The following is a 19,912-nucleotide window of genomic DNA, read 5'->3' as shown; positions in this document are numbered from 1 at the left end:
TGCAATGCTGCCGAGAGTTCTTTGCAAAACGTTGCCGCCGGATGGTACAGTCGTGACTCCTTGCTCCTGCATGCCAGTCAAGTCCACGCGCTAGATTCAGAGAACAGATATATGTGAGGAAGATAAGCTGTGAGGAAGATCAAGTAGATAAGATAAATGTGTTCTCTAATTGCTGCATTTTTGTCAAACAGATATAGATAGGGTTCTCTATATCTCAATTTCCTTGTTGGCAAATAGCTACAAACCTAGTACACTTCTCAAATTTATTGATTTAAAACTCTGTTTTTCTAGGATCCACCTTCTTTATTCAAATGTTTTGCGTACAGAACTAAATAATTCCACTAAACGTGCCTACAGTTTCAGAAATTGCCTATGTGAAGATGTAATACTAGATGCAAGGTTGCTCCAATTGAATATCCAGGGCAGTTCTCTGAGAGCGATGTTGCTGCTGATCACAATCTGATTCGAGGGAACATGCTGCTTCTTCCTGCATATATTCCAACGATTATTTTTTCTGCTTCCTATCAGATCTGAACTTTATTTTTGTCTTCATGCAAGTGAATTTGAGAACACTGCATGTTGATTGGAGCAGCAAAGCCGGCCATGACGCTAATAGTGCTTGGAGCTACTAGTTTCCCTCTTCACATATTAAAAAAATGGTCAGAGGTCTTTAAGCGAAGTGCACAAATACAGTTTAATTATTTGAATATATTTTAAACAAAAAAGACCAAACACAATGGAATTGACGCGTCCAAATAAATTAGAAAACAGTGGATACTGTAGTTTACATGGTTACAAAACCAGTGAAATTGTAATGTTAGAATTCACAACTGATTAATTTTGGCACAACAAAGATCAAATTGGGTACACAACCAAGTAGTCATTTCTCAAATATCAGGTACTGTTTGCAAGCATAATATCTGCCAAACTACCATCACCTAAACATGATATTTATCCCCAAACTTGTGTTCGGTGTGTTCCATCAATGGAGTGCTCCTTGTATTAATCTGTAGAACAGGAGAACCAATATAATGTTGTTCGGTGTGCTCCATCAGTGGACCACTACTCATATCAATCGGAGCAAAATAACCTGCGAACACGTAGACAACACTTTGATCATCAAGAACTCATAACAATGCTACCTTGATTGTAGTTGCTCACCCAGTTCAGCGAGTACCCCAAAATAAAATCTGTCACATGGAGGAAGCACCCCCACGGTGTGAATCAGGGCAGCAGGAGGGTGACAAAGTTATTAGGATGGGGAACGGGTTACCTTTGCCGGCCTTGTGTCTTCTCAGTGTTCTCTCTCGCCATGGAGCTCTGCCTGTCCTCATCCACACAGAAATGCGCCTTTGCTGCCAACAAAACCGGATCGGGGAGGAGATAGGGTGCGGCATCGCTAGCCGCGATCCAGGGTGCGCTCAAACTAGCGGATCAAGATAGAGATCAAACCGCAAGGCACGGGACGGCCTGACAGCAAGACCTGCCGCCGAGCACCATGGTCGATGGCGGCTGGCGCCGCCGTTGTTCATCCGTTCGACACAACCGCACGAGTGAAAGAGTAAACATGAAACGAAATGCTCGTCAATCCCAGGATAAGACATAAACCAATCTGAATTGGGTATGGTCGAGGCTCCAATTGGATATGGGTAGACCGGCCCAAAACATAATCCACAATAAAATTAATTAAAGTAATTATTTGCTTGCTTTAAGATTCGTGTAATTTTATGGAAGGGACCACCGGAACAAAACTCATAATACAATACTGCTGCAATCTATAACGGTTCATGGATCTTTAATCGCTCTGTTCGGCTTACTGTGGCTGATGGCTGATGCTTTTTTTTGTTATGAAAGAAAAATACTGCTGGCTGGCAGAGGCGGATCCAGTAGGTGGGCCGGGTATGCCATAGCATACCTAAATTTCTGGCCCACCCAGTAAAGAAAAATTACCATCTCAATTGCTAAGCCCAAGCCCAGGAACGTGAACCGAGCGCTCCCCTCCGACTCCCTCACTCCCCTCCCGTCGCCTCCCTCGATCCCTCCAAACGCCGCCCGACCTGCGCCCTCCGCCGGCGCCTGCTCCGGCCTCCGCGCGACCCCGCCGTCGGGAGGGGCCTCCTGGCCCTCGCCTTCCTCTCCGGCGACGCCTCCCCCGGTTTGTCCTCCCCATCCGGCCATGGCACCTCTCTAGCTCTTCGCAGATCTGATGCTGCCCCTCCTGCAAGACCCCGCAGGCCATCGTTGCCCCCTTCCTGCAGGCCGGAACTGGAGCTGGTCCCTGGAGGCTAGAGGTTGGCGCCCCCTGCTCCCTGGAGGATGGCGCCCCCTAGCCCCTACTCCCTGTCCCTGATGTTAGCTTAGTTAGCTCAGCAAGTATATTACATTATATGTATTCTAATTTCTATTCTATATGGTACATGATTCAGTAAGTATATCACATTATTGATGCACTTTCATACTTTGTCTGTACTATGTAGAATAATTGAACTATGAAGAGGAATGAGTATTGTTTCTCTTTTTAGGATTTAACTGTCGAATTTAAAATTTTGAATGTAATTTATGTTCTTGATAACTGAATTTCTTGGTGAAATTTAAATTTTATTACCGAATTGTATATGGATTATACCGAATTGCAAGTGGAGAAAAAAATATCGTGACATACCCTCTCTCAAATTCTAGGTTCGCCACTGCTGTGTGGCTTGTGGTTGGTGGTAATTTGTTATGAAAGAAAAATACTGCTGGCTGTATAATGCGAACAGAGCGAATATGATCCGCATACTATACTATGATCCCATGCGACAAATTTATCAGCATGCAAATTTTGGATTACATCTGGAATGGGTTGCCACTCACTATTTCTCGTATGGTACGCGACTGTTGAGCCCGGACGGTCGGGTCTCGTGCTCGCGATACGGCAAGCAAGGAGCACGTCCCGTCGATGCACGCAGACCACGGACGAATCTACAGGCGCGCGAATCAAACACTCGGACGGTCGGGTCGCGTCGCGAAAAGCTCCCTCCCCCCTTCTGCCTGTGTCTGCGTCGCATGGAGCCAGCCGGTCAGGCCCCACATGGCAGCCACGCAGTCGCGAGCAGGAGCAAGTCACAGCCCACAGCGACGACTCGTCCGGCGGGCGGCGGGGACTGGGAGCGAGCGGTCACGTGAACGCCGCAGGCTCGCAGCACCCCGTTCCCCTGTGAGGCCCTGTTTGGTTACGAAGTGAAAAAAAATTCATGAAAACATTTCCATATGTTTGGTAAAACCAAGTTCATAGAAAGTCAATAAATACTACATGCACACACCTATGTGTACCTGAAATGTGAAATTGATAAGTTCACATAAACATGTCCGCAAACATTCCAACACAGCATACATAACTTTGTGCCTTTGTGCCAAAAAAAACATCTGTCAGCATACATAAATTCACACACACATGCCTTTGTGCCAAAAATCATGCATATGCAATTTCATCGCGGACCGCATTTATGTTCACATTGTCTTCAACTTCATAGGCCTCACACGTGTTCGCGTCATCCTCATAGCAATTCCCACTTGTTGCACAGCTCCGTCTTCATAGCACCATGCCCTCTCCACCTCCCCGTCATCTTTCTCCTTGCCCCCTGTGTCCTGTGATCGCCATTCCCAGTGACAAGGTCCGTCAAACATAGAATCCGTGTAACAAAAAATAAGTTCAGAATTGGTTTGCCGAATTAAGCCATATCAATGCCCTATCAGCTAACAGAGACAGATAATCAGTTTGTAACCATCAAACATAGAATTCGTGTAAATAAATATTGAGTTCAGAATTGGTTTGCCGAATTAAGCCAAATCATCAACGCCCTATCAGCTATAACAGACTGCTAATCAGTTTGTAACCAAAATGAAAAAAGTTACGAATTGATGAATTAAGGCCATTTTACTGAACCTGCTACTTCAGCTTTTTTAGGATAAATTTTGCTTATTCAGATTGACCAAAACCAAGCAAACCATAACATCACCACACCTTTTCCGGCATTCCCAAAATTAAAGATCATATCTCAACATCCAGTTGCAGCATAGGCAGATGCAAAACATGAGTAAAAAATTTGAGGTGTAATTCCAACTTGTCGAATTCAGCAATGCCTGCCTTGTGTAACCATGAGCTGAATGCTTTCGAAATTTCAGTACACTATTCTGAATTAAATCCATTCAACATATCCTGACCATTTATGCAGTTGTAAATGCCTGATGATTCCAACCGAGAATTACCAGTGCTCGTGTGATTCTGGAAGCTAGTGTTGAGTTCTCCCCCAATTTAATTGTAGCATAAGCCAAACTGCTCCCGATTATTACCAAATTTCAGGAACTAGTGATTTGTTATGTGCAAATTCTAGCGAGAGGAACATTGAACAGGCAAGGTTCTGGGCGATGTGAAATTGCTGCTATCCAATAGTGAGATTTGGGGTCTAACCTCCTTCGCCAGGGACGCGCTGTGGTTGGATCTCGCGCAGTGGCTGCTGTGGCGAGATGAAGCACTTCGAGCGTATGGAGATGCTCTTCGGGGCGCATCCGGATGCTGCTTCAGCTTGCACGGGCTTCAGCGGCGGTGCCAGAGCCACCGCGGACGCCAGATTGCTCTGCTCGGCGACCACGAGCTCCTCGACGAGGAGGAAGAGGTGCAGGTTCTCGACGTGGAGGTAGTGCAGGCGTCGAGGAGGCCGACGGCAGCGTGAATGAATCGGGATGCACTGGGGAGGAGGTGTGAGGCGAAGAGGCGGAGCCCGGAGGTGGCCGCGCTCGGGAAACGGGGCGGCAGGGCGGATGTGGCCGGACGGTGGCCGCGGCAAGGAAGGATGGCGGACGGCGGCCGGGGAGGGATGCGCGGCGGGACGCTGGATCCCGCAGAAGCCTGGCGCAGAACGTGCAGCGGGGGAAGGCAGGAGGCCGGCCTGCGCACCGGATGAAGGCAGGCGGAGGTGGCTGAAAATGGGGCACCCAACCTTGGGCGGCGTAGGTCTTCCACGGGAGGGGACGGTGCCGCGGCCGAGAAGGACGACGATTGGGGCCGACGGCGGCGGATCCGATGGCCTGCGCGGCGGAGGAGGGGCCGAACACGGGGCGGCGGCCGCCGGTCCGGCCCCGACCTTGAGGCGCCGTTGCTGCGCCTCCTACGATGGCGGTAGGTCCGCCGACCGCAGATCCGGTGTGTGGTGGGTAGCGGCCACCGGATCTGTGGAATGGACGGCAATACGGCGGCCGGCGGCGGCACGTGTAGGGGAAGCGGAAGAGTCCTGGGGGAGGGGGGAGGCGGGCGCATCGTTGCGCTGGGGCAGGCGACGGGTGCGCGTAACGCAAGCGGCCGTGGGCCCCACCTATGGCCCCATCCCCTGGGCCCAAATTCCCGACTGTTGCAACTAAACACATGGATTTGAAAACCAGAAATTTTTTTCTCTTTCCCCAACCAAACAAGACCTGAACATTCGAACCAGAGCCGAGACATTTTGATCTTCCAGACCAGCACTGTAACATCCCGAAAATTGACTAAAATAAAACATGCGCTAATGTTGTGTTTCGTCGTTGAGCTCGAGATCATTCTGAAAACCTAGAACCCTAATTCCCGGAAACCTTTCCTGTCCCGAACCCCTCTCTTTTTCCTCACCACCGTCCTGTTCCGCGTCGCACGATCGCTTGTCGCCCATACGCGACTGCCTGTCGTGATCGTCGCCGCGAATCTCTCTCCCTCTCTTTTTCTCTCCTCCTTTCTCCCTCTCCTTCTCTGCCGAGCACGCTTGGGTCACTGCCACATGGACCCCACTCGTGCAGGCCCACACGCAGTGACTCAACTGCACGGCGGCCAACTGCAGCGGAGCCTCGTCCGGTTGTGCCTGGCGCGCGCTCGCAGATGGATCCGCTCGCGCTCGCGCTCGCCTCGCGTTGCGTGTGGCAGGCGGCCAACTCAGCTAGCGCCGGCCAGGCCATTTTCCCCTTCCCCCCTTTTGCTCCTCGCATACCCCGGCCGGGGCTTCTTTGCGTACAAGACCGCACGGTGCTTTCCGAACAATCATCAGGGAATCCCCTCGGGGGCATGTCGCTTTCCGTGATCATACCACGCACGCGCCCCTCTATCTTGCAATCGTCTAGGGCTGGTGCTGCAAGAACAAGCCCGTTGCTCGAAATCTTGTGGTTTCCATGGGAATCTAATACTGGCAACACATGTACTGTTCGATAGCACATCGTCCATTCCAATGTTTGAATTTTGATGTGCTATGTCGGTATGCTAGGCTTGCGCACGGCACGCTGCGACGCGACGCCGCGACACGAAGCGACTGCCGTTGACGCTGCACAGCGGCGGCGACTTCGGCACAGCGCCGCCTGCGCCGGCCGCAGCCGCAGCGTCGTGTCCCATCGCCATGCGCGCCCGCCCCGTTGACGCCCGCACAGATCCTCGCCGCCCACGCCATTAAGGGCCGTTCTCGGAGCTTCCCCGCCGGCCACCTACCCCGGCGTCGCCACCGCCTATCTCGCCCTATAAAAAGGCCACTCACGCCGCCCGTTCGCTCTACAACTGCCTACTGCCACCTTCCGCCCTTCTCTCCCACTCCGCAGCACCGCCGCCGCACGCTCTGCAGGCCGCCGCCGCCGCTTCCGTCGCCCCGCCTCCTCGCGTCGCCTCGGCCCAAGGTAGGGGGCGCGCGGAGTTCCTCCCTTCCCCCTATTCCTCTACCCCCGCCAACCCGTCCCGAGCCGCCCTGCTCACGCCACCCAGGGCCGCAGAGCGCCCGCCGCGGCCATGGCCGCCGCTCTCCCCCCCCTGCAGGCCCCTTCTCCGAAATTGGAAAAGGGAATCGAGCCTCCAGGGCCCCAGTACCCTTTCCCCCGTGATCCCGGCCGCCCTCGAGCCCCGGACCGCCGGCCCGAGACCGCTGCCGGCGTACCCCCCTCCCCTGTTTCCAGCGCGGGGGAGGAAGAGGACAGGGCGTTTTTGCCCTTAACCCCTCCCCTTTCTTATATTTCCTTAAGAGCCCTTCCACCTCTTGATACTTTTGCAATTAAAACCCCCCTTTTTGTTATATTCCCAAAATAAACCCCCACCATATAAAGTTATTTACAACTAAGCCCCTGACTCTTTCAGATTAACCCAAGAAGCTTCTAAAATATAAACCAAGCCCCTGCCTACTTAATCTTAATTACAATTAGGTCCCTGGACCCCTGTTTAGGGCCTAAACGCTTCCCTGACCTATCATTTTATGTGCTTAATGACCCCGGCTTAACCTAAAATTTTACCCCGCCTCTCCTAACTCAGTTCTGGCCATACCATTCAGAAACCATTCAAAAATAACAATCTATGCTCTATATTTCATGTGTTCCCGTTTCGAGCTCGACGACAAATCTTTATTTTCTGTGTTTTGATTGTGTGCCTGTTTGTGTGCGCTGTAGACCACGGAGTGAACGAAGGAGAACCCGTTGACGAGCAGTGCTGTGAGCAGGTGAACGAGGACCCGTTCCGCGACCCCGAGCCCGAAGGACAGGACTTCCCCGAAGGCTTTGAAGACGGCAAGTTCAATCCCATCCTTTGATGCATGTTTCTGTCCTAGTTTTTATGAACACAACCCAATGGCCTGTTTTATAAAGTTGCATATGTTTTACTTGCATGAAAACACGGTTGGATAGCCACCCCTTGATTTGTGATGACCATTCCTTGACCACCTAGATTAATGTCTGATTTTGCTTGGACGTTAATCGATATTAGAAACGCTTAGGACTTTACCCTTAATATGATTTATTTGATAAAGAAAATGTGTGCGTGTGGGAAGGGATAAAATGTGGATTTTCGAAAGATGAGTATGGGCGAGATGGACGGCATTTCTGTGTGATTTGCCGATTGGTGTGCTTGTGCCTGCGTGGCAGAGCGAGAAGGGAGACATCCATCTTGTCGTGTCTAAGGACCGAGTTGGTGTGTCATCTCACCTAACTCCACTATCGTGCAAACCACTCGACCGTTGAATGGGCAACGGCGTAGCATAAATCCCACTAGTTGGTGTGGTAGCCATCAGGAGAGCTGAGAGCAACGGGTGACTAAGGAAAAGGGATAAGCCCCGAGTGACTTATGCCCGGTTATACCTAAGTGAACGGTCAATGACCCCTTGGTGTATCCCGTGATGGCTAGTCAGGCTTAGCTATGGTGGGTAATGGCTATGTTGGGATCTACACCAACACGACGGTGTTCGAGTTGTGGTATCCTACTTGTGGGTAAAGTTGCACACCTCTGCAGAGTTAAGAATCTATTCGAATAGTCCGTGCCCACGGTATTGGGCGAGTTACGGTGTGGTCACATAACTAGTGTTTCATTGGGATGGGCTGGTGTGAGTTGTTTTGGAGTTGGTTCCGGCAGTTGTGCCGTGTGCTACGACGGACGGGGAGTCCGGTAGCAGTTTTAAGACCTGATCTCTGTGTTACTGCAAAAACTGATTTCTAAAAGGTTTTTCGTAAAATAAACCCCTGCATAAAATGTCATTTTTCTGCAAATTAAACCGTAACCTTATCCTTGATTTACCTATGCATATTATTCTGTTATAACCCCCCTCCGTGGGTGTGGTTGGACTTGCTGAGTACGTTTGTACTCACCCCACTCTTACTTTTTACAGAAGAAGACCCGGACTTCGTACCAGACGACGCCGAGTAGAGTTATCGTTCTACACCCAACCTTGCCTGTGGAACCGGCCCTGTTGAGATGCCTCCGCTGTCGCAGTACTCTGAGCCCGTAGTAGACCCTATGTGGTTCGCGGTCTGGTGTTATGTCGTAGCTTGGTTAATTATTATTATCATCTGTATCGAGTGTCCGCCAAGGTTTGTAAGGTTTTGAACCATCTGATGTAATAAATGTGGCATCAGCCTCTTGGGACTGATGTTTTGTATCACATTTAAGTCTTCTCTTATGAGGGGACGCTTCAGGTGGTATCAGAGCCGTAGGTTGGCCATAGGACGTGACCCTAGGAGCGAAACCCTTTTTCAGGACCTTTCACCTTAGGACTTTTCTATCCTTAATCCTTTCCTCACACAAATACTTACCTTTGGTTCTTGCCCTGTTCCAGATGGCTGACAATGGATGGATCGGCGGAATCTGTTTCGCAGAGCCCGGCCTTCCAAAGTTGTTGATACTCAGCCTGGAACGCATTGGAGTTGTGGATCCGCCAGAGTTTCTTTACCGGGAGTACGACTCCAAGGGCACTCTTCGGTGTGACCTGATGATCTTCATAGCAAGAAGCACCCGCTATCCTGATGTGGACCCTTGGTTCATCTCCACCACTGGATTCCGTTTCCCGGATACCTATCGGAAAGCCGCCCGCAAAGCCCTGCGGCGTCTGCGTGTGATCTACAGGCATCACCTCCAGCGTACTCCTATGGGATTTTACCCGCCGACCGAAGGAAGAGGACGCACGTGGATTGCCAGGATGAGAGGACTTGGAAGAGAAGAAGAAGACCTGGAAGACACGGTCTCTCACTTATCCATCTATCTCACCGGCCTGGATGAGCTCTATCGCGAGCAAGCAGCACAACTGAAACAGCAGGTCCACAGAGCAGAAAAAGCAACCCAGGAGATGGAGGAACAACGGTCGAGGACTTTCCATGCCGAGTATTCCCTAGCCGCCCTCCAAGTCCAAATGGATGAAAAAGAGGAAGAATTGGAAGAACAGCGGGCAAGAGCCACACGCGCCGAGGACTCGCTAGCCGCTTTCCAAGCTCGTATGCGGAGGTATGAGGCTCGTTGGGGAATAGGTGGATGGATAGAAGAAGACGAAGAAGAAGAACCCGAAGAGGCTCAATGGGATGTAGGCATTCAGGCCGAAGAGGAGGAGCCCATGGAAACCCATTGGGATGTTGGAACTCAAACTGAAGAAGAAGAACCTGAAGAGACCCACTGGGATAAAGGAACTCAGACCGAGGATGACATGATGGATCAGTATCTCCCACTGAAGAAGCGCCCTCTTAGGATCGAGGAAGAGTCTCCATGATAGGAGTTGTCTCCAAGCTAGAACCTTTAATAATAATCATGTACCCACGAAGTTGTACCTCACCATGACGCCATAAATAAAAATCATCTACCCCTTTGTGTACCTCAAATAATTGTGCAAGTTTTTCACCATATCTGTGTTTTCAGATGGCTGAGGAAGGATGGACCCAGGGCGATTGCCAAGCTGCACCTGGCTTCCCCAGCCTCTTGATCAACGCCCTGGAGAGCCTTGGCGTCACGGAACGCCCAAGGTACTACAGCAGAGAGTACGAGCATCATGGCACTCTCCGCTGCAGGGTGATCCTAGTCGTCGCCAGAAGTGACCGCTACCCCGACATTCTGTCATGGCGAGTGACTGCTACAGGGTTTAGGCACCAGGACACCTATCCCCTAGCCGGCAGGAAAGCACTTCGTTATCTGTGCCGGATTTTCGAAAGACACCTCACCCCCACACCAATGAGGTTCTTCCCACCAGCCATCAGAACTCCAGTTTGGGAAGCCCGAATGAGAAGCCTGGAACGGCGTCGCCATGAAGAAGTTCTCCTGTACCAAGTGGCTACCTACCTAGCCTCCCTGGATCAGCTCTTTGATGAGCAAGCCAACCTGCTGAGGGAACAGACCCATCGAGCCGAGCAAGCAGAGCTCGCGCTAAGATTGCAGCAGATCCGAGCAGTCCAAGCCGAGGCAAGAGCCGCAGCCGCGGTCAGCAGTGAAGCAGTTGCTCAGGAGAGCCTCAGGCAAGCCCGAGACCGGCGTATGCAAGAATGGGCTAATGGTGGGACCCCAGTCCCGGCAATAGGAGAAGACCATGTTCTGCTCGGAACGCCCGTCATAGGATGGGGACCACTCGTTGGAAACCCACTAGCCCCACCCGAGAATCTTGGGAGGTCTACGGCCACCGCCGCAAGAGAAGCCGCAACGCAACCCCGGGAAAACGGAGGTCTAGAGGATGGCGAACCGGGACCACTCGTTTCCCCGGAGGTCGTGAGTTCCTTTCCGAGGGAGGAACCCACACAAGCCAATGAGTCTGCCTGAAGCGCGAGCAACCGACAAGGAATGAAGCCGTGTGGTCCGAAGAAGATCAGTGCCCCTTTTCTTTTGTTGTTGTGTACCCGGTCGTGTAGTACGCGTTGACCTTGCCCCTTGTTGTACCCCCCCTTTTGCAGTAATAAAGTTGTTGTGCTTGTTGTTTGATTTGTTGTGTGCTTGTGTGCTTTTCTGCAGTAGAAAGATGCTGCCTTTTCAAAAATACGAATTAACCAACTTAAACATCACCTAATCTTAGTCCCAATCCACTCGTTCTGCAGATGGTTTCCCGGAGCATCACAAGGGCCTCCCGCGTCAGGGACCCTGCAGCCGCTGATGCAGGAATACACCCTGACGGGCAAAACCATCCTCAGGAAGAACAAGAAGTGAGTCAGGGCAGAGGAGAAAATCATGGTGCCCAGCTGCCACCACCACCACCACCTTTCGTGGACCTGGCACAAGTAATCCATAACCAGACTCTCATACTGGAGACACTGGCCAATGCTCTAGTGAACAGGCAGCCACGAGAGCAGACCTTTAATGACAAGCTGACAGCTTTTCTGAGGGCCAAGCCACCCACTTTTGCCGGATCCAGCAACCCCTTGGATGCAGATGACTGGCTCCGCGTGATCCAAAGGAAGCTCGAGCCATTTGGGTGCCAGGATTGAGATAAAGTTCTTCTGGCTGCACATCAACTCACCGGGACTGCCTTAGCCTGGTGGGAGAATTACTGCGCTGCTGCCAGAGATGCCTCCATCATCACCTGGAATGAATTCGTGAGGGAGTTCCGCCGTTATCACATCCCCTCGGCCACCATGAAGCGCAAGGCGGATGAATTCCGCGCACTTCAGTAGGGGAGTATGTCGGTGGAAGAATATACTCACCAGTTTATGGAGCTGTCTCGATATGCACCAGACGAAGTGAACGACGACGAGAAGAAGCAGGACATGTTCAAGGAGGGACTAAACCCAGAACTCAGGACCCTGCTCACTCCTCAGATCTACCCTGATTTCAACACCTTGATGAACAAGGCAATCCTCACCGAGAGGGCTAAGATTGAGGAAAGAAAAGAGAACAAGCGCAAGTTCCTGGAGAGTAAGTCACGCCAGCAGGATCGTTTCCAGAAAACCAGAAGTCTCAACTACAACGCGCCAAGGTCCCAAGCCCCAATGCAGTACAAAACTCAGTCTCAAGTGACAGGACCACGGACCCCTAACACACAGCCCAGAAGCCAGAACACCATGAGGGCCTCACAGAATAATGCGAGCCAGGTCACCAACAACAACAGCAATGTGAGGGCCTGTTTCAACTGCCGAGAGACAGGGCATTTCATCGCCGACTGCCCCTATGCCAAGAACAAGCCTGCTACTTCGGCTTTCTCCAACACAGTAAACGGACCCAAGCCAGTGCTGACCGGTGCCAACCGAGTGCCCCTCCGTGGCAACAGCAACAACAACAACAACCAGCAGAGGCAATCCCAGCAGTCTTTTGGACGAGCCCGTGTCAACCACATCGACGCACAGGAAGCTCAAGGAGCCCAGGGCGTAGTACTCGGTGAGTACCTAGTCAGCTCAACTCTTGCAACAGTACTGTTTGATTCTGGAGCATCACACTCATTCATATCCTCGAGCTTTGTGGAGAAACATAAAATACCTACGGTACTACTAAAAACACCCCTAATAACCCGGACGCCCGGAGGAGACATCAGGTGTCAACTGGGTTGTCTACGGGTAAGGATCAATTTAAGTGGGGTAGAGTTTCTAGCAGACCTAGTAGTACTTAAGTCAGAAGGGATAGATGTGATCCTTGGAATGGATTGGCTGAGCAAACACAATGGCCTCATAGGTTGTACGGACAAAGTAGTCCATCTAACAAACCCGGAGGGAGTCCGAGTGACCTGTCATACCCGGGAATGTGGAGCAAACCCGATGGTATTCAGCATGGAAGCCAAGTCCTTGGAAGAAGTCCCAGTAGTGAATGAATATCCCGATGTCTTTCCCGAAGAACTTCCCGGTATGCCCCCAGATAGGGACATAGAATTTGTCATTGATCTTGTTCCTGGAACCGCCCCCATAGCCAAAAGACCCTATAGGATGGCAGCCTCTGAGTTGGCAGAGTTAAAGAAACAGCTAGAGGAGTTACAGCGAATTGGCTTCATCAGGCCAAGTTCGTCACCTTGGGGAGCCCCGGTCCTATTTGTCAAGAAGAAAGATGGAAGTATGAGGTTGTGCGTTGATTATCGAGCACTGAACGAGGTCACTATCAAAAACAAGTACCCCCTTCCCAGGATCGATGACCTTTTCGATCAATTAAAAGGAGCTAAGTACTTTTCCAAGATTGACCTAAGGTCCGGATATTTTCAGCTCAAGATTAGGGAAAGCGACATCCCGAAGACAGCCTTTGTCACCCGATACGGACAATTTGAGTTCACAGTGATGTCTTTTGGACTAACAAATGCACCTGCTTATTTCATGAACCTCATGAATAAGGTTTTTATGGACGAGCTAGATAAGTTTGTCGTAGTCTTCATTGACGACATACTTATTTACTCGAAGAGCATTCAGGAGCACGAGCAGCACCTGAGGGTAGTTTTGGAAGAACTGAGAGTGCATAGGCTATACGCCAAGTTCAGCAAGTGTGAATTTTGGCTGGAGAAAGTAGCCTTCCTTGGTCATATTTTGACCGCAGAAGGAGTGGCAGTAGACCCCGAGAAGGTCGAAGCAGTATCCAACTGGCAGCCGCCGACCAATGTGAGTGAGATCAGGAGTTTTCTTGGATTAGCTGGGTATTATCGGAGATTCATTGAAGGGTTTTCTAAAATAGCCCGGCCCATGACAGAGCTGCTCAAGAAAGAAAAGAAGTTCACCTGGACGGAATCGTGTGAGAGGAGCTTCCAGGAGTTGAAGCGAAGATTGACGACAGCCCCAGTGCTAATCCTGCCGGATATTCATCGGGATTTTGTCATCTATTGTGATGCGTCCCGACAAGGATTGGGTTGTGTACTGATGCAAGATGGAAAAGTCGTTGCATATGCTTCCCGTCAGCTCAGGACTCATGAGCAAAATTACCCGACCCATGACTTAGAACTTGCAGCCGTAGTGCACGCACTTAAGATCTGGAGACATTATTTAATTGGAAATAAGTGTGAAATCTTCACCGACCACAAAAGTCTGAAGTATATCTTCACCCAGCCGGACTTGAACTTGAGGCAAAGAAGATGGTTAGAATTAGTCAAAGATTATAATTTGGAAATTCAATATCACCCAGGGAAAGCAAATGTAGTAGCTGATGCTCTAAGTCGGAAATCTTACGGGCCTAAGAATGACCATTTACAAGAAGAAATGGCGCGACTAAATGTGCACATTGTCCCTCGAGGCTCCAGCCAAGTGCTGAACGTTCAATCCACTCTGGAGGAAAGAATCAGGAAAGCCCAAAGATCGGACAAAGGACTGATGGAAATCCGGAGGCAAACCGGAGAAAATAAGGCCCCAGACTTTCGAGTTGATAATAAGGGAACGTTGTGGTATAAAGACAGGATTTGTGTGCCCCAGAAAGGAGATTTCAGGCAGATGATCATGGATGAAGCCCATAACTCGGCCTACTCAATTCACCCAGGATCCACCAAAATGTACATGGACATAAAACAGAAGTATTGGTGGAATGGGATGAAGGCAGATATTGCACGATTTGTCGCCCGTTGTGATACTTGCCAGAGAATCAAAGCTGAACACCAGAAGCCGGCAGGATTACTGCAACCCCTACCCATCCCGGTGTGGAAATGGGATGAAGTAGGAATGGACTTTGTGGTGGGCTTGCCCAGAACCCAGAAAGGACATGACTCCATATGGGTAATAGTGGATCGCCTTACTAAATCAGCTCACTTCATACCCGTACGGACCAACTATGACGGGGAGAAGCTAGCTAAGCTCTATATAGAGAACATAGTGAAATTGCATGGTGTGCCCAGCCGAATCGTTTCAGATAGAGGGACCCAGTTCACCTCAAGATTTTGGAAGAGCTTGCATAAAGCTATGGGCACCAAGCTAGACTTTAGTTCTGCTTATCACCCGCAGACTGATGGTCAGACAGAAAGGGTAAATCAGATTTTGGAAGATATGTTGAGAGCATGTGTTCTCACTTACGGCAAAGATTGGGAACAGAGTCTACCCTATGCCGAGTTCTCATACAACAATGGGTATCAAGCAAGCCTGGGCATGTCGCCGTTCGAAGCTCTGTACGGGAGAAAATGCAGGACCCCTCTGATGTGGTCAGAAGTCGGAGAACGTGCCCTAGTCGGGCCCGCACTCATAAAAGAAGCAGAAGAAAGAGTCGCCGAGATCAGGAAAAAGATAAAGGCGGCCCAGTCTCGGCAGAAGAATTACGCCGACAAGAAAAGACGGGAAGTAAATTTCAACCCAGGAGATTTCGTGTATCTCAAGGTGTCACCCATTCGAGGAACCCGAAGATTTCAGGTACAGGGAAAGCTGGCTCCCCGATACATTGGACCATATCAGGTTCTAAAGAAAGTTGGGACAGTAGCATACCGTCTGGAGTTACCAGAAGAAATGTCAGATATACATCCAGTGTTCCACGTCTCGCAGCTAAGGAGATGTTTGAGGGTACCCGAGGCAGAACACGTGCCAGTAGAAACAATAGATTTACAGCCAGATCTACGGTACCAGGAGATACCGATCAAGATCCTAGATACTGTTACTAGAAGAACTAGAAACTCTGAAGTGCGAATCTGCAGAGTCCAGTGGAGCAGACACGGTGTGGAAGAAGCGACCTGGGAACGCGAGGACGCTCTAAGGAAGGAATTTCCCCACTTATTTAGGAACCAGTCGAATCTCGAGGACGAGATTCATTTTAAGTGGGGTAGGTTTGTAACATCCCGAAAATTGACTAAAATAAAACATGCACTAATGTTGTGTTTCGTCGTTGAGCTCGAGATCATTCTGAAAACCTAGAACCCTAATTCCCGGAAACCTTTCCTGTCCCGAACCCCTCTCTTTTTCCTCACCACCGTCCTGTTCCGCGTCGCACGATCGCTTGTATCCCATACGCGACTGCCTGTCGCGATCGTCGCCGCGAATCTCTCTCCCTCTCTTTTTCTCTCCCTCCTTTCTCCCTCTCCTTCTCTGCCGAGCACGCTCGGCCCGGCCCCTCCCTTCCTGCCGCACGTGGCCGCCCCGCCACCCTGCTCGACGTGCCTCACCTTCCCTGGCCCGCGCACGCGCGACCGACACCGCGGGTGGCCGACCGCGGCCGCAGTCGCCGCCGGGCGCACTCACTCTCCCTCTTCCCTCTTCCTCCATTTTTACTTTCCCTTCTCTATTCTTTTTTTCTCTTCTTTTCTTTTTCTCCATCTTTTCTTTTCCCCTTTTTCTTTTTTTTTCTCCCCTCTCCTTCCTTTCCTCCCTCCTTTCCCGAGCGCGGCCGCACGCCCCCTGGACCCTGATCCCGGCCGCTGCCCCGCACGGCTCGGCCGCGCCACCCTCGCCCCAGCTCCCTCCCCGGGCCGCTTCCCGCTCTCGGCACTGCCCCTGCCGCGCGCGCCCACGCTGCAGGGCAGCCCCGCGCCCCGGTCACCTGCCGCCGCCGCGCGCTCACCACCCCCGGGCCGTGCCCACGCGTACGCACACGCGCGCGCAGGCACAGGCTCGCCACGGCGCCGACCGCACCACGCCACCGCTCCCCACCCCGACCTGTCCAGGCCGCGCGCACCGCCTCCGGGCCGCCCGTGCACGCTCACGCGCACGGCACGCTGCGACGCGACGCCGCGACACGAAGCGACTGCCGTTGACACTGCACAGCGGCGGCGACTTCGGCACAGCGCCGCCTGCGCCGGCCGCAGCCGCAGCGTCGTGTCCCATCGCCATGCGCGCCCGCCCCGTTGACGCCCGCACAGATCCTCGCCGCCCACGCCATTAAGGGCCGTTCTCGGAGCTTCCCCGCCGGCCACCTACCCCGGCGTCGCCACCGCCTATCTCGCCCTATAAAAAGGCCACTCACGCCGCCCGTTCGCTCTACAACTGCCTACTGCCACCTTCCGCCCTTCTCTCCCACTCCGCAGCACCGCCGCCGCACGCTCTGCAGGCCGCCGCCGCCGCTTCCGTCGCCCCGCCTCCTCGCGTCGCCTCGGCCCAAGGTAGGGGGCGCGCGGAGTTCCTCCCTTCCCCCTATTCCTCTACCCCCGCCAACCCGTCCCGAGCCGCCCTGCTCACGCCACCCAGGGCCGCAGAGCGCCCGCCGCGGCCATGGCCGCCGCTCTCCCCCCCCTGCAGGCCCCTTCTCCGAAATTGGAAAAGGGAATCGAGCCTCCAGGGCCCCAGTACCCTTTCCCCCGTGATCCCGGCCGCCCTCGAGCCCCGGACCGCCGGCCCGAGACCGCCGCCGGCGTACCCCCCTCCCCTGTTTCCAGCGCGGGGGAGGAAGAGGACAGGGCGTTTTTGCCCTTAACCCCTCCCCTTTCTTATATTTCCTTAAGAGCCCTTCCACCTCTTGATACTTTTGCAATTAAAACCCCCCTTTTTGTTATATTCCCAAAATAAACCCCCACCATATAAAGTTATTTACAACTAAGCCCCTGACTCTTTCAGATTAACCCAAGAAGCTTCTAAAATATAAACCAAGCCCCTGCCTACTTAATCTTAATTACAATTAGGTCCCTGGACCCCTGTTTGGGGCCTAAACGCTTCCCTGACCTATCATTTTATGTGCTTAATGACCCCGGCTTAACCTAAAATTTTACCCCGCCTCTCCTAACTCAGTTCTGGCCATACCATTCAGAAACCATTCAAAAATAACAATCTATGCTCTATATTTCATGTGTTCCCGTTTCGAGCTCGACGACAAATCTTTATTTTCTGTGTTTTGATTGTGTGCCTGTTTGTGTGCGCTGTAGACCACGGAGTGAACGAAGGAGAACCCGTTGACGAGCAGTGCTGTGAGCAGGTGAACGAGGACCCGTTCCGCGACCCCGAGCCCGAAGGACAGGACTTCCCCGAAGGCTTTGAAGACGGCAAGTTCAATCCCATCCTTTGATGCATGTTTCTGTCCTAGTTTTTATGAACACAACCCAATGGCCTGTTTTATAAAGTTGCATATGTTTTACTTGCATGAAAACACGGTTGGATAGCCACCCCTTGATTTGTGATGACCATTCCTTGACCACCTAGATTAATGTCTGATTTTGCTTGGACGTTAATCGATATTAGAAACGCTTAGGACTTTACCCTTAATATGATTTATTTGATAAAGAAAATGTGTGCGTGTGGGAAGGGATAAAATGTGGATTTTCGAAAGATGAGTATGGGCGAGATGGACGGCATTTCTGTGTGATTTGCCGATTGGTGTGCTTGTGCCTGCGTGGCAGAGCGAGAAGGGAGACATCCATCTTGTCGTGTCTAAGGACCGAGTTGGTGTGTCATCTCACCTAACTCCACTATCGTGCAAACCACTCGACCGTTGAATGGGCAACGGCGTAGCATAAATCCCACTAGTTGGTGTGGTAGCCATCAGGAGAGCTGAGAGCAACGGGTGACTAAGGAAAAGGGATAAGCCCCGAGTGACTTATGCCCGGTTATACCTAAGTGAACGGTCAATGACCCCTTGGTGTATCCCGTGATGGCTAGTCAGGCTTAGCTATGGTGGGTAATGGCTATGTTGGGATCTACACCAACACGACGGTGTTCGAGTTGTGGTATCCTACTTGTGGGTAAAGTTGCACACCTCTGCAGAGTTAAGAATCTATTCGAATAGTCCGTGCCCACGGTATTGGGCGAGTTACGGTGTGGTCACATAACTAGTGTTTCATTGGGATGGGCTGGTGTGAGTTGTTTTGGAGTTGGTTCCGGCAGTTGTGCCGTGTGCTACGACGGACGGGGAGTCCGGTAGCAGTTTTAAGACCTGATCTCTGTGTTACTGCAAAAACTGATTTCTAAAAGGTTTTTCGTAAAATAAACCCCTGCATAAAATGTCATTTTTCTGCAAATTAAACCGTAACCTTATCCTTGATTTACCTATGCATATTATTCTGTTATAACCCCCCTCCGTGGGTGTGGTTGGACTTGCTGAGTACGTTTGTACTCACCCCACTCTTACTTTTTACAGAAGAAGACCCGGACTTCGTACCAGACGACGCCGAGTAGAGTTATCGTTCTACACCCAACCTTGCCTGTGGAACCGGCCCTGTTGAGATGCCTCCGCTGTCGCAGTACTCTGAGCCCGTAGTAGACCCTATGTGGTTCGCGGTCTGGTGTTATGTCGTAGCTTGGTTAATTATTATTATCATCTGTATCGAGTGTCCGCCAAGGTTTGTAAGGTTTTGAACCATCTGATGTAATAAATGTGGCATCAGCCTCTTGCGACTGATGTTTTGTATCACATTTAAGTCTTCTCTTATGAGGGGACGCTTCAAGCACGCTCCACACCGACGTGCGGGTCCCACCTCCACGGGCCCATCCGTCAGTAGCCTCACCCGCACCGTACGCCCCAACCCGTGGCCTCTCTCTCACCTTGTGCGAGGGCGACAGAAACGGAAAGGCGGCGTAGAAAAACCACACCGACATGTGGGGCCGCTCGGGGCGGCCGTTCCCGTGGCCCGCATGTCATCCCGTCGGTCGGGGGCCGGGACGTCCGGACGCCGCAGGTGGTTGTGCCTGGCGCGCGCTCGCAGATGGATCCGCTCGCGCTCGCGCTCGCCTCGCGTTGCGTGTGGCAGGCGGCCAACTCAGCCAGCGCCGGCCAGGCCATTTTCCCCTTTCCCCCTTTTGCTCCTCGCATACCCCGGCCGGGGCTTCTTTGCGTACAAGACCGCACGGTGCTTTCCGAACAATCATCAGGGAATCCCCCTCGGGAGCATGTCGCTTTCCGTGATCATACCACGCACGCGCC

At 51.9% G+C, this 19,912-nt stretch overlaps 1 protein-coding gene and 1 long non-coding RNA gene across 2 annotated transcripts; one reads left to right on the top strand and one right to left on the bottom strand.

Moving 5' to 3' along the window:
* The first annotated feature begins 1,972 nt into the window (after nt 1–1,972).
* On the top strand, nt 1,973–2,633 carry LOC120675502. The gene is made up of 2 exons (XR_005675374.1): nt 1,973–2,155; nt 2,235–2,633. It is a non-coding gene; the product is annotated as an uncharacterized LOC120675502 (long non-coding RNA).
* Nucleotides 2,634–3,220: 587 nt separating this feature from the next.
* LOC120674521 (putative zinc finger CCCH domain-containing protein 21) lies at nt 3,221–19,587 on the bottom strand. Its single transcript, XM_039955689.1, has 3 exons — nt 19,534–19,587; nt 4,451–5,147; nt 3,221–3,627 (listed from the first exon to the last, which is right to left on the bottom strand). The coding sequence occupies exons 1-3, from the start codon at nt 19,585–19,587 to the stop codon at nt 3,602–3,604; spliced, it is 777 nt and encodes a 258-aa protein (XP_039811623.1). The 3' UTR covers nt 3,221–3,601.
* Nucleotides 19,588–19,912: the final 325 nt, after the last annotated feature.

Source organism: Panicum virgatum, chromosome 5N (assembly GCF_016808335.1).
Source record: "Panicum virgatum strain AP13 chromosome 5N, P.virgatum_v5, whole genome shotgun sequence".
Classification (NCBI taxonomy): domain Eukaryota; kingdom Viridiplantae; phylum Streptophyta; class Magnoliopsida; order Poales; family Poaceae; genus Panicum; species Panicum virgatum.
The sequence above is the reverse complement of the archived record's forward strand: the minus strand, read 5'-3'. Positions and strand labels throughout refer to the sequence as shown.